At 40.8% G+C, this 12751-nt stretch overlaps 1 protein-coding gene across 10 annotated transcripts in view; it reads left to right on the top strand.

Annotated features, from left to right (window-relative positions):
• BCAR3 (BCAR3 adaptor protein, NSP family member) overlaps window positions 1–12751 on the top strand; it is a 94413-nt gene that overhangs the window by 36327 nt on the left and 45335 nt on the right. For 6 of the 10 annotated variants that reach the window (XM_085068093.1, XM_085068086.1, XM_085068087.1 and 3 more), the window contains one exon: window positions 7912–8236. In XM_085068093.1, the coding sequence (XP_084924219.1) occupies window positions 7920–8236 (317 nt within the window). In that variant the 5' untranslated portion in view covers window positions 7912–7919. The other 4 variants (XM_085068085.1, XM_085068095.1, XM_085068089.1 and 1 more) reach the window with 4 other exon arrangements.

Here is a 12751-nt window from a genome sequence, read left to right as displayed (position 1 = left end):
TCAGATATCTCAGGCTGCAAAATTCAGTATTATGGACAATGCATAAAATGCCAAACTATAGAGGTAGATGTCCTAATTCTAGACATCTCTCCAGCCAGAGATGTCATTGTGGTAAATCATCATGTGGAATTCTAATTCTGGTGCTGTCACTACTGGATGTAGTTTAACTTGCTTAGTGTAAGAACACCATAGTTTCATTTGGTTTTGATTATTGGCTTGATATTATACAGAGGTCCTGGAAGATAAATAATCTGATCCTTACTTGCATGTATCATTTAGATATCTAAGGACCGCAACTTCAGCAACCTCATGTAGTCAGGCTCTGAGGTAGATATATCAGAAGCAATTTATTAAAGTTAGTCCTGGTAAAAATGGAGAAAGAGAATTAAAGGATTGAACATTAGCATGAAATGAAAATAGTACATGAAGAGGATCTCCCAAAACAGAACCACCACACAACTAGTGGGGATCAAATATTTAATGTCAAAATACGTTAAATATTTGGTTAGGCAGAGATGTATTTGCCTCTGGAAAGGTAATGCAAATAGGATAGCCGTGAATAGGTTTGCAGGATGCTGGCTTATGAATTCTGATATGATGGGAATTGAAAGTGCTTTAAACAACTGGAGTAACTGTGGTAAAATCACAGAAATGTTGGCCAGGCAGCCTGAAAGTCAGAGCCAATGAGAAAGAGATAAATACAACGTTAAAGAAAAAACTTATCTAGACAGTGCTTTAGAAGTCAACTGACTGTGCCTTGATTTGTCTTTAAGCAAAAGCCCTGGGGCTGAGTCAATGGTATAGCTGAAGGTGCTTGAGGTAACCAGTTGAAAATTAAGATTGTAGCTATAATTATCTGATTGGTTTGAAGGTATACTTTACAAAAGGAGGGTACGTGACCATCTGTTCTCTCAGTAGCTCCTGATTCTATACAGCTGTTTGACCCTTTGTTATAGAAAATGCGTTTTATCCCACCACCCTGTTGCACAAATACCTTCACACGACTCGGTAGGCTGAGGGGGGAGTTACCAACGCAAGTGAATTGTGTGTCTAAAGTACGTAATAGGCTCTGGATCGTCCGTGAACAGGGTGGATTTAGCAAACTGGTAATTTTTGGTGTAGTGCTAATTTGAGAGACGAAATTCTGGAGGTCAAGTTCTTCAATCTACGGAAAAGGGCACGGGGAGGTCAGGCAATGCCCGGGGCTCGGCGAGGCTCAGCCGGAGCGGCCCGGAGGGTGTGGCCGGGAGCCGAGCCCAGGGCCGGCCGGCTGCAGCGCCCACAGCCGCCGGGGCTGCCTGCCGCCACAGGTGAGGGGCGCCGGGAGGCTCGTGTGCCGGGCTGCAGGCGGGAGAGGCACGGAACCGGAACGGGCTGTCGGGAGCGGGCAGCGAGCGATCAGGCGCTCGCAGAAGGCTCTGGTTGAGTCACCCTTAAGTTATCGCGAACTGCGCTTCTCGGGGCGGGCTGGTGCTGGTGTACGCGCCGGCTCCTGCCGCGGCACGGCCAGACCTTGGGCTCTCCCGAGAACGTCCGGGTTCATTTTGCGGCAGCTCCGCACCGCTGTTGTTGCGGGTCCGACCTCCGGCCACCCCTGCCGACTGCCCGCTGCGGCTCCGCGGCCCCGAGGGAGGGACCCGGGCGGGGCTCGCTGCCAGCAGATCGCTCCGCAGGACAGACGCTCCGGCCGATCCACGGAAAGCCTGGAGAGAAGCAGCAGCGATCAGAGCCGGTAACTGCGGGAACAGCTTTGACCCCTCGGGCAGAGAAGGAAGAGTTGGTTCTGTGTGAGTGTGTGTGCGAGTGCCCCGTGTCCCCACAGCGCTGTCGGGGCAGGGGAGCGGCAGCAGGGAGCCCTGCCCCTGCTCGGCTTGGCTTGCGGGCTGCTAGAAATGCCGGAGCTGTGACAGTGACTGCTGAGACGTTGGATCCAGGGCTTAGCTTTTGAGGGGATTGATCCCCTGGAAATCTGTTAAGTAAGTAAAAAACATTGGTGTGCACTCGAGATACCGAAATACTTCTCTGAGTAGAGAGAAAAGAAACGCTGTGTGCTTTTTTTTTCTCTTTGTCTTTTGAAGAGGAGCGAATGTAAAAGCATGTCTTTAGTCCGAATTTGTGATTTCTTTAAGTTGGTTGTTAGTTTGAAGTAGTAATGATGAAAAGGTTTTCAGTTAAAATGGGTTGTTTTTTGGATTTTTTAAAGCAACATCGTGGGAACAGAGGAGCAGTCAAAATAAATTGCTTCTTTTACCAGAGGGGGAACAAAAGCCTGTATTTTGAAGCATTGGCTAAAAACCACTTAGATTTGATTGTAACCTTGGTAAAGTTCTCAGTTTCTGCCAGCAAAATAGGGAGAGAAGGATTTTTTCAAGTCAAGGCTTCATACTGTTCAGGATTAGTGAGCTAAGTGATTGGGCACTTACATTTCAGAGATAATTTCATGGCCAAATGAAGAGAGCTTAAGAGTACTTATGGAATAATCTTCAATTGTCACTTTTTCTTGAAATTTTTTTATAGACATGAAAGTATTCTACACGTGAAAGTTCACAAAGAGAAGTATGGGGTTTGTTTCTCTCATCTTGGAAAAAAAGATATTTCAAAGATAACATATCCTGGCTTGGATGTTTTCTGTTGCATGAGAATGATAGTTAAAAACAACATTTTTAATAAACTGACTGATTACAGTGCAAGGATGTATGGGGGGCGGATGAAATTGTATGGCATATAAAAGGAGAGAGAAGGGGAGCATTAACATTGTGATTGCACTTCAAGACCCTTTGGAAGCACTGACCTGACTCTAATCTTGGGGGATGTTTGATGTTTGACAGACTCATGTTTTTTTCTGATAGTAGCCTAAAGCCTTTGAACTACTGCATATGCTTTCTCAATCTCTGTATCATAACAGACTGTAGGTTCTTGAACGTTAATATTCTTCTCAAAGTCCTGTGACATGTTTGCTATGGAAGCTACTGGATCAGTTTCTGTTTTCTAAAACAAAAGCCAAAAATATAGGTTGCAGAAAGCTACTTCTAAGCCATTTTGGGGAACAGAAATCCTTTCTTTTTTGTTAAAATAATGAAGAATGCCACACTGCTTCTACGGAGAAATCCACCTTGAATAAGTTATAATGGCTACAGTTTCAATTGTATGTCTTCCTATGATACATTAATTTTATAGGTGTTTAAGTCACCCCTTTTCTGTTTGCCTTATTCTCTCACTACACACAAAAAAAAACTGGGGAAATTCATCTGCTTTTTTGTCCTGACCTTGACTTTCTTCACCATTAAAGATATTCACTTTCTTTTTTTTTTTTTTCTGTATGCATCTGCATGGAGCATGCAATTATGCCAGGTAACTTGGCAGAGAGAAGATATATCTGCAACTTGTTGAAATTTATTATTGTTAATTTCAAGGTAGGGAGGGGAGATGGGTGGGATGAATTTGTGAGGAGAATTGTTGTGGCAAAAGTAAGTGGAGCTTTCACAAAAGCTGGCTCCATGTTTCAAATACCTGAGAACATTCAGCTGAATATCTTACACCGTGTTCAAGCCCTCTTAGCATCATAGCATATATAATGGTAAAGATTGGTAATACAATAACACCAGATATAAACTCCAGGGATTTTGATCTAAGAGGGAGAATCACCCAAATGGCAGATCAGTAAGGCTTTGAGAGAAGTGTGGGTCTTGTGATGTCCAAAACTGATTTAGATGTAACGCCAAGTTTTGAGATAGCTTGAGAGTTTCATTTGGAACTCTGAAATTGCTTTTCAGTTTCCTTTTATGAGGTTTCCATTAGCATAAGCATATATAGCCTTGGACTCTTTGTTATGCAAATCATGCATCTCTAAGGCTGGACCAAAGGTTTCCCTTTCCCTCACTTCACTTCCTCCAATATATTGAAAAAAGAAAGTAGAAGCCACTGATACTGGTTGTGTAAGTTTGTGGTATGGAAGGGGCGCTAACTCTTGTACCTGTGTTGTTTTGAATGAACCATCAGAACACTTCCTCAGACTGTGTGAACATAAGAAAGTTTTCACGAGGACAAGCTGAGCCAGAAAATTTGGATTTGCATCCCAAAGGCAGCACAAGTAGAAGGATACTTAGTATATTGTTTTAGGGAATTGAAAGTTATTTGTTTTGAGCAATGATGTTAAGAGATGCACACCCCATCAGATTAGAACTTCATGCATGTTTGCCCACCAGATATGTATTTTATTCTATGTCCAATCTCATACTGTTACCCTAAATGCTGTGTTGATTTTAGAGGCCTCTTCATTTGTATTTGCTCACCCTCATTCATAATAAAAAACTAGAACATGTCAGAAGTTACCTGGAAACCTTTCATGCTTTCTATTTCTCTGAATTTACAATGTGAGTCCTGACAGTTCTGTTCCCATATATTCTCCCAAATTACAAACTGAAGAAAGAGAAGTGCCACTCTATGTATAAATACTAATTCATTTGCCATTTTTAACATTATATTGGCATGAATCCATCTTGTTTGCACCTTGTTAGGGGAAATTTGTATGACTTCCAAAGTGTTCTAAAACACCTGTTTTGTTAGGTGCTGCATTTTGATAAATAGGAATGTGTGCAATTACATTTCAGTTCCTTTTGAGCTATTGTTGTGTTAAAATTTCTACCATTTCTGTTGTTGATTGCATAATTACAGATGTTCAAAGCACACTGTCTCTTAGGGAGTAAAATTTTCGAGGTTTCTATATCTAGTAAAGTCAAACTTTCTTTGAATCATATACAAAGTATTTGAGACATTCCAGAGTCTTCAGCTGAAGAGACTCCCACTTTCCAGTGTTTATATTCAGTGCAAGAAAACTGCATGGATAGTTTCGCAAGACTTTTGTTACTGAGCTGATTCTTGTAGTTCTTTGTTTACATTTATGAAGAATACATAGTACAGCAGCACACAGGCAAGCAGATAAAGGTATAGTGGAAGCTAGCAGACATGTTGTTCTCACTTTTGTTTGGGGTTTTTGGTTTGGTTTGGGTTTTGTTTTGTGGATTTTTTTGTTTGGTTGGGATTTTTGAGGGGATTTTTTGAGAAGTTTTGCAGGAAGAATTGTTAGAAATATTATCAAAGCTTCTGCACACATATTTGTGGCTAAGTGTACTGCAAGTTCTTGAATGTAGATATTTTTGTACTAACTGTGAAACTCTACCTTGATTCTTCAAAACAAAACTCAAGTGTGAATTTGAGGATTGGGTATTGAATTTGTAAGTCATGTGATGTTACTGTGAGTGCTACTAAAAAAAACAATGATTAGGACAACTCTGGGAGTTTGGTTTTGATTCTTCAGGGCTTCCTAGGAGTAGGGGTGAAATGGAAAATACTGTACATCATTAATTTGTTCAAAACTTAGACTGTTGCATTGAAGACCTTCTGGGTTGCTATAATAATTACTGTGTAATTTGGTTAGGAGAGTGAATTCTCAGCTTTCTTTATGAATCCTCAAGCATGAAGTGATTAACAATTTAATGTCATAGTAAGCCTATTGTGGACTTGTCTTGTATCAGCTATTAAACTGAAGCTTTCGGTGGTTACATTTATAACTGCTTGGGTTTGACACCCACTTGCATATGTCCTGTGTTCCATTTCAGCATAGCAGGGGTAACCTTGCAGGAAAGGCTAAGGAAGAATCTCTCACTGGATAACCTGAGCTAAACCAGTTGGAATTCAGAGGTTTGGAGGTGGTTTTTATATAAACCAATGAGCAAGTACAATAATTAAGTACAGACTCTCAGCCACCCCTGAAAGGAGAACAGTGTTTGTACAATATGAGCCAGCTAGCTTCCAGTTTTTCAGACTCCATAAACGGTGTTAGTTGCTTTTTACAGTAAACACATAAAATTGAGTTTCAAATGATTGTATGAATTATAAGAAGCGTTTTTTCCCCCCTGTTGTTGGGGGTAATTTTTATCATTCTGTTCTAATAACAAAACTGAATTTACAAGGAACAAGCTCTGTCAGTTTGCTTTAGCTAGAGGAGGTTGCAGCTTTGTGGTAAGCATTTGCATTTTAGATCTTCCTATCTGTGGACCAGTTCTTTTGCTTTGAACAATTGTAATGCAAAATTGACATTATAGCAATTACTGTGAAAATAATTATGTGGTATTTTTAGTACTAGCCGAAGCTAGCAGAAACTGTGTCCTTCAACCACGTCATAAATGGAGAGATGATTTACTATTTCTCAAGGGCCCATGTGATAATTTATGGCAGAATTTTTGTGAGAGTGTGTTTTGGTTTGTTTAGGATTTTATATTTTATTTGGATCTATGTGACTTAAAGTGTCAGGTCTTTGCTAACACCTCAGCTCTTTTCTACTCTTTTCATCAAGAGACATGACCAGAGTCAAACAGATTCTCCCTAGGCAGAAGTGCCATTTTCTGAGGCTTTTCTACTATAGTACATAGTAGCTGGGCTCTGAGAGAGGCATGGCAATTGGAAGAGTAAAAAAACCAAAAATTAATTACTGAGTATTTATTGTAGGACTTTCAGTAAGGGAGAATTGGGAAGGGATTTGTTGTTGAAGTTTGAAAACCTTATCCAGCTGGTGAGTTTCTGCAGTGCAGCTGACAGGAAAAAGAGTTTTTACATACTTCAAGATCAGCTTTAGCTTTACTGTAAAACTAAGCCTGTTATGATAACCTCTGAGTAGAAGTAACAGTAGCTTCAGTGCAGAAACATTTTTATGGTAGCTGTGATGCTGAGGGTGGAGAAGGGAGCGGGAGGACTATAGAAGCACCTCTGTTTTCCTTGTAACACCTGTGCATTCCCCAAAACAGGAGGAATTCTTGTGCAGCTGTAAGCAGCTGACTTCCAGGCTGCTGGGCCTTCAGGGTACTCATCTTATTTTTCAGCATGAAATTTTACTGAGGTCAGAAGAGATTCCCCATGTCCATAACTGTTATTTCCAAAAGCATTTCTGCTTTCTGATTTCATATCAATCTCTGCCACTTCTGTGGCTGTTCCAGTTTTGTAGGAAGCACCTGGTTGTCTAACACCTAGGTTAAATAATGTAAGCCTGGTTGCCCTTTGGCTCAGGTGGTATGTTCCATAGAGTGGCTTTTGCAGGCTAATATAACTGCATAGAATAAGCCTGTCTTCTGTAGTACAACACTATAAACTGAGCACAGTGCAGCATTTTTTGAGGAACAGAACAGTAATTTGTAAATGAGCCTGAAGTGTTTGTCTCACAAAGCTTTTTGCCCATGATAACAGAAAAACCTGTACTGTATGGCAGACTGTAATTGATTGTACCAGAGACTGACAGCTAGGCAAATCTCTGTGTCAACAACGATTTGAGCCAGCAGGCTGGGCATGCTGAAGAAGAGAATTCCAGTCATCTGCTCCTGCCCTTATCTCTTGGGTAGAGCCGTTTAGTTTACAGCCTGTTAGAAGTATGTGACCAGTTATCTGCTAGATTTATTACTTGAGCAAGACTCCTTAGCAACAGTTTTTTCCTCACAGTGTGCCAACTACTGGGTTTGAAAACCTATTCTTCCAAACCAAGCTGTAGTGTCCTTTATTTGAGAAAATGTTCTTAAAACTTCACTTGTTGTCAGTGATTCAAAGTTGATGTCTGAGTCTTCGGAGGATGTGAAAAGGCAAAAAAGAGGAACTCTGTGGATGGAAATGGAGAATTGTTCTTGCATGTTTGTCTTGCAAGATTGGTTGTTTTTTGTTGTGACTTTTAACATGCATAAAGCTCTATGTGTGTGTGCTTGACGTGCAGTTGGGAGCAGAGTGATTGGATCTTGAGGCATCTGACTGCCTCAAAGCAAAGCAAAAGTTCAGTTTCAATTACCTTTGTTACTTATGCTACTTAACATCCTTTAAGTGAGGGCTGTGATGATTGATACACAGTAAAAAATCTTGGTTTTGTTTTTCCAGAACCAAAAATGATAGCTGCAGGAAAATTTTCAAGTCTTCCCAGAAACAGCCCAGTGAACCACCAGTTCTCATTAGCTTCTTCCATGGACCTTTTGACCACAAAACCTTCACCACTTGAGCATCGCTCAAACTCCTTTCAAGGCATCTCTATCCATGGCACACTCCCCAGGAAGAAGAAGGGGACAGTTCCCACTAGGTCTTGTGATATGTTTAGCCACGTGGGAACATTGCCTTACACCAGAACACGGCAGCAGCCACCTTTTGTACAGGATGTTATAGATGAGTACCCTCCAGAAAATGGGAAGAGCAGTGAACTCCATGCCAGGTATGTTGTAAAACCTTAATTTACATGTGTTAGTTGCTTAGGAATTACTACATATTCTTCTAGGCTTCTAAAGGCCCAATTATAAGTACAGTCATTTACTATAACTCTAAGCTGAGTTTTCTCCGTATTACTCAATGTAGGTCTTGATGGAAGACCTAAATAATTTTATTGACTATGTCTTGTTTCTGAATGTTTAAAAGCTGTAATATTGTGTGTACTGTTCCCATTGAGAAGAGTTTTCAAAGTCACTGGATTGCTTTGATATGATCCTTTGCATTGTTGTAACAGAGCAATTTCTAAAAAGAAGTCAAAACTGTTCAAAGTTGGTTTTTATTTGTATTCAATGCAGTCCGTATGGAGGGCTGAGGAACAGGAGCATGGTGTTCCAGTTGCCTCAGATCTAGAGCTACATGTGAGCCTTCTTCATGAAGACTGAGTGGAACCCAATGTACCCTGAGCTAATGACAAATTATCCCTATTTATTGTTGCTGCCTGACTTTGTGGTTAGAGTATGCATAACTCTTGAGAAAGACCTATACTCTCACAGCTAGTCTTTCTTTTGGTAATCTGTTACCATCACTGATGTGTCATTGCTTACAAAAAGTAATTAATTTTGTAAATATCCTTTTTTTTTTGTTTTGATATTGAGGTCTATAAAATGGGAAAATAATTTCCAGCCAACACAAGAAAAATTCAGTGTAATGCAGTGGATCAATTAAAGACATAGAAATGAAAGAATCTTTGGTTGCTTGGCTGATAGAGTTAAAGGTTGAGAAAAGATACCCGAATTACAAGTTCTGAATTAGGATTTATAATCTTGCACTGTCTATCACTGCACAGTTTTTTGGTTTTCAAGTCTTGTAAGGGAAGGAGAGTTCTAATTAGGTACGGTTGTGTATGTAGAGTGGTTTTCTTATGCTTTTTGCTTGTGGTATATGGGATCAAGCTTTCTTCTCGCTTAAAAAGAAGTCTTTCTTCTCTATACCCCATTCATTTTAAAAGAAGAAAGGGCCTAAGTGGGTTTAGTATTCCTCTGTCACTGATCTGTGAGATGTACCTGCCTACATGAACTGGCTTTTAAACATCACTTGCTTCTTTTATTTATATACTTTTAGAGAATGCAAGCAGCCTGGGATGTTGCCATGAAAAGAATATGGTGATATACAGTGAAATTGTACTTTATATCTCCTTTTTCAAAACCAGTTACTGAACAAGATTTTCTTGAGTGACTAAATCCTAATGATAATTTATCTTATGAATTCGATAACCTTGTCTTATAATGAACACTTTGGCACAATCAGTAAGAGGACAAACAGAATGCTTGAGAGGAAAATGTCAGTAAGGTCTGCCTGGTCCAAATTAAAACATAATGCTTTTCTGAAATAATAAAGATTCAAATGGTGTTGTTAGCACAGCCTGTGAATAGAATAGAACAGCAAGTGCTGTTCCTGTTTGATCTTTCAATTACTTTGCTAAAACACACACTGAATGCTATGGTAACAACTTCTAACAATTGGTTTCTTTAATTTGTACAATGGATCATAATACGTTCAGCTCCATGACCTGACTGCACAGTTGTGTTAGAGCAGAAGACATTACCGACTTGGCAGTCAGCAAATATATCACTCCTTCAATCTTCTTGAAATGACATTGCACTTTTCATTAGTTTTCTTTAAAGGAAAATTGAGAGAAAGTCTGATTTTTCTGTGGTAAGCAGCTTGCTAATGTACTATGTTTATGTATTCTGATGCTTGCACTCACATTGAAATTATCTGGGCCTAAGAGTATAGGGAAGTCTGTGTTACCTTAATAGTGTGATGGTTTTATTTTTTTTTTAAAGCACTGTTATTTCAGTGTAGGAATTTGCAAAATAATGTAACATTGCATGGATAGTCTCGTTCAGGAGTGTATCAGTCTTTCATTGCTATAATGCTGTTTACAAAAACTGAATGTGTGAATACACATTTTAATGAAACATTTTCATTATGCACTGTTCAAGCCAAATGCTGTGTTTGATACCAGTGGGCCAGAACTAATAGTCACTAGGATTGCAGTGTTCATTATTATACTTCTTCATGAGTGACATTACAGTTTGGCAGACTTTTGGCATTTTTGTGTTTTTTCGTTAATGCAGACAAATGTCCCTCAAATAAACAAGACCTAAAAGCAATGCAGAATTATCACTATCACAGCATGCTTGAGTGTAGTGATAAAGGCAGCTGTCAAAGGCCTGTTTTGACATTCTATACCATTTCAGTTGGATGTCAACAGTACTCAGGTAGTCTTGGGTTAACATAGTAGTTATCTCTGTGGGTCTGGTACCAGCTCTGATATGAACATACTTAAATGCTATCTCAGTGTAGAGTTGCAAGGAATTTCTGAGGCATTGTTAAGAAGATGGAATAGAGCAAAGACTTGCAAATATCCCAAAGCAAAACTAGATTCCAGTGTTGATATTGTGCTCTGTTTCATGAGGCAGTGTGATTGCAAGAGATAGCAGAACAAGTGATTGCTTCTTGGACTGTCAGCTGACAGCTATAGTATTCTCTGTTCCTAAACTCATCACCACCACATTCACCACTAAACCATGTCCTCAAGTGCCATATCCAAAAGTTTTTTGAACACTTTCAGGGATGGTAACTCCACCACTTCTCTGGGCAGTCTCTTAAAATGCTTTATAATCCGTTTTGTGGAAAAAAATTCCTAATATCCAATCTAAAGCTCCCTTGGTTCAACCTCAGGTCATCTACTCTTGTCCTCTCATGCTGACACTTGTTACTTTATCAGTAAGCCAAACCACATACCAGAGAAAGATGAGAAGAGAGGAGCATGAGGCATATTCTGAAGGTTTTTTCCTGCAGTTGAGGTTTGAGTTGAAATTAGTGCTATTGCAAGAGATAAGAATCCATTCCATAGTCTGAGTGCTGCTACATGTTTTCTTAAGGACTGGGATTGAATAAAATCATAAAATTAAGGTTGGAAAAGATCTCCAAGGTCATCAGTCCAGCCTTTGACTGAACACCACTTTGTCAACTGGACCGTGGCACCAAGTGCCGCATCCAGTTAGTTGTTTCATGAACATTCCCAGTAATGGCGACAACTCCACCACCTCTCTGGGTAGCCTGTTCCAATGTTTAACCACCATTTCAGTGAAGAGATTCTTCTTGATGTCCAGCCTGAACCTTGCCTGGTGCAGCTTGAGGCCATGCCCTCTTGTCCTGTCACTGATTATCTGGGAGGAGAGACTGACCCCCATGTTGCTATAAGGTCCTCTCAGGCAGTGGTAGAGAGTGATAAGGTCTCCCGTGAGCCTCCTTTTCTCTGGGCTAAACACCCCCAGCTCCCTCAGCCACTCCTCACAGGACTCACCCTCCAGACCCTTCCCCAGCTCTGATGTCCTCTAGAACTCACTCCGGCATCTCAGTGTCTTTCTTGTAGTGAGGGCCCTCAACTGGACACAGCACTCAAGATGGTGCCTCACCAGCTCTGAGTTCAGGGGGACACCTAGCCCTGGTCCTGCTGGCCACACTGTTCCTGATCCAGGGCAGGATGCTGTTGGCCTTCTTGGCCACCTGGGCACACACTGGCTCATGTTCAGCTGCTGTCAACCAGCACCCCCAGGTCCTTCTCCACTGGGAGCTTTCTAGCCACCCTCTCCCAAGCCTGTAGCACTTCATGAGCTGTGGGCTGCCAGCTTCTCCAGGAGAATGCTGTGGGAGACGATGTTGAAGGCTTTACTGAAGTACAGGTAGACAACATCCACATCCTTTCCCTTATTGACTATGTGGATCACCTGGTCATAAAAGGAGATCATGTTAGCCAAGTGCGACCTGTTCTTAAACTCATGCAGGCTGGCCCTGATGCCCTGGTTGTCCTACATGTGTTGTGTGATCACACTCAAGATGATCTGTTCCATAACGTGCCCCAGCACTGAGGTCAGGCTGACAGGCCTGTGGTTCCTCAGATCCTCTTTCCACCCATTCTTGTAAATGGGCATCCCATTTGCCAGCCTTCAATCATCTGAAACCTTCCCAGTTAACCAGGACAGCTGAAAATGATGGAGAGTGGCTTGGCAGGCTCTTCTGCCAGCTCCCTCAGTACCCCTGGGTGAATAAACAAAAACAAAGACATTTTCCATGGTTTGGATATTCATAGCATTTCATCTGTGTGGATTCTATGACTAATGATTTTGAACCTTCTTGGCAGTTGTTATGTAGGAAGTCATTCCCTCTGATGCCTCTAGCCACTTATTTTTTGAAACTGTGAGAAAGAAATGTATCTTTGATACCCCTCTGTCATTAGTTCGAGGTTGTTTTGTGGGGAGAGGATTAATACAAGTGGTATGATAGTTTCAACATTGTGTCATCCATGAGTCAGGCCAGTAAAGATGTGATCTTTGCAATCAGTTAAAAGACAATGAAGGAGAGAAAAGATACTCCTTTATCAATGCTGGTAATTCCTCTATTGCCTGTGAATAGCCTGTATTCCTGTTGAAATAAACAGATTTTGCAACAA

This window comes from Lichenostomus cassidix, chromosome 8, assembly GCF_008360975.1.
Source record: "Lichenostomus cassidix isolate B80296 chromosome 8, HeHo_3.0, whole genome shotgun sequence".
NCBI classification, from domain to species: Eukaryota; Metazoa; Chordata; class Aves; order Passeriformes; family Meliphagidae; genus Lichenostomus; species Lichenostomus cassidix.
This window is presented reverse-complemented; position numbering and strand designations above follow the sequence as displayed.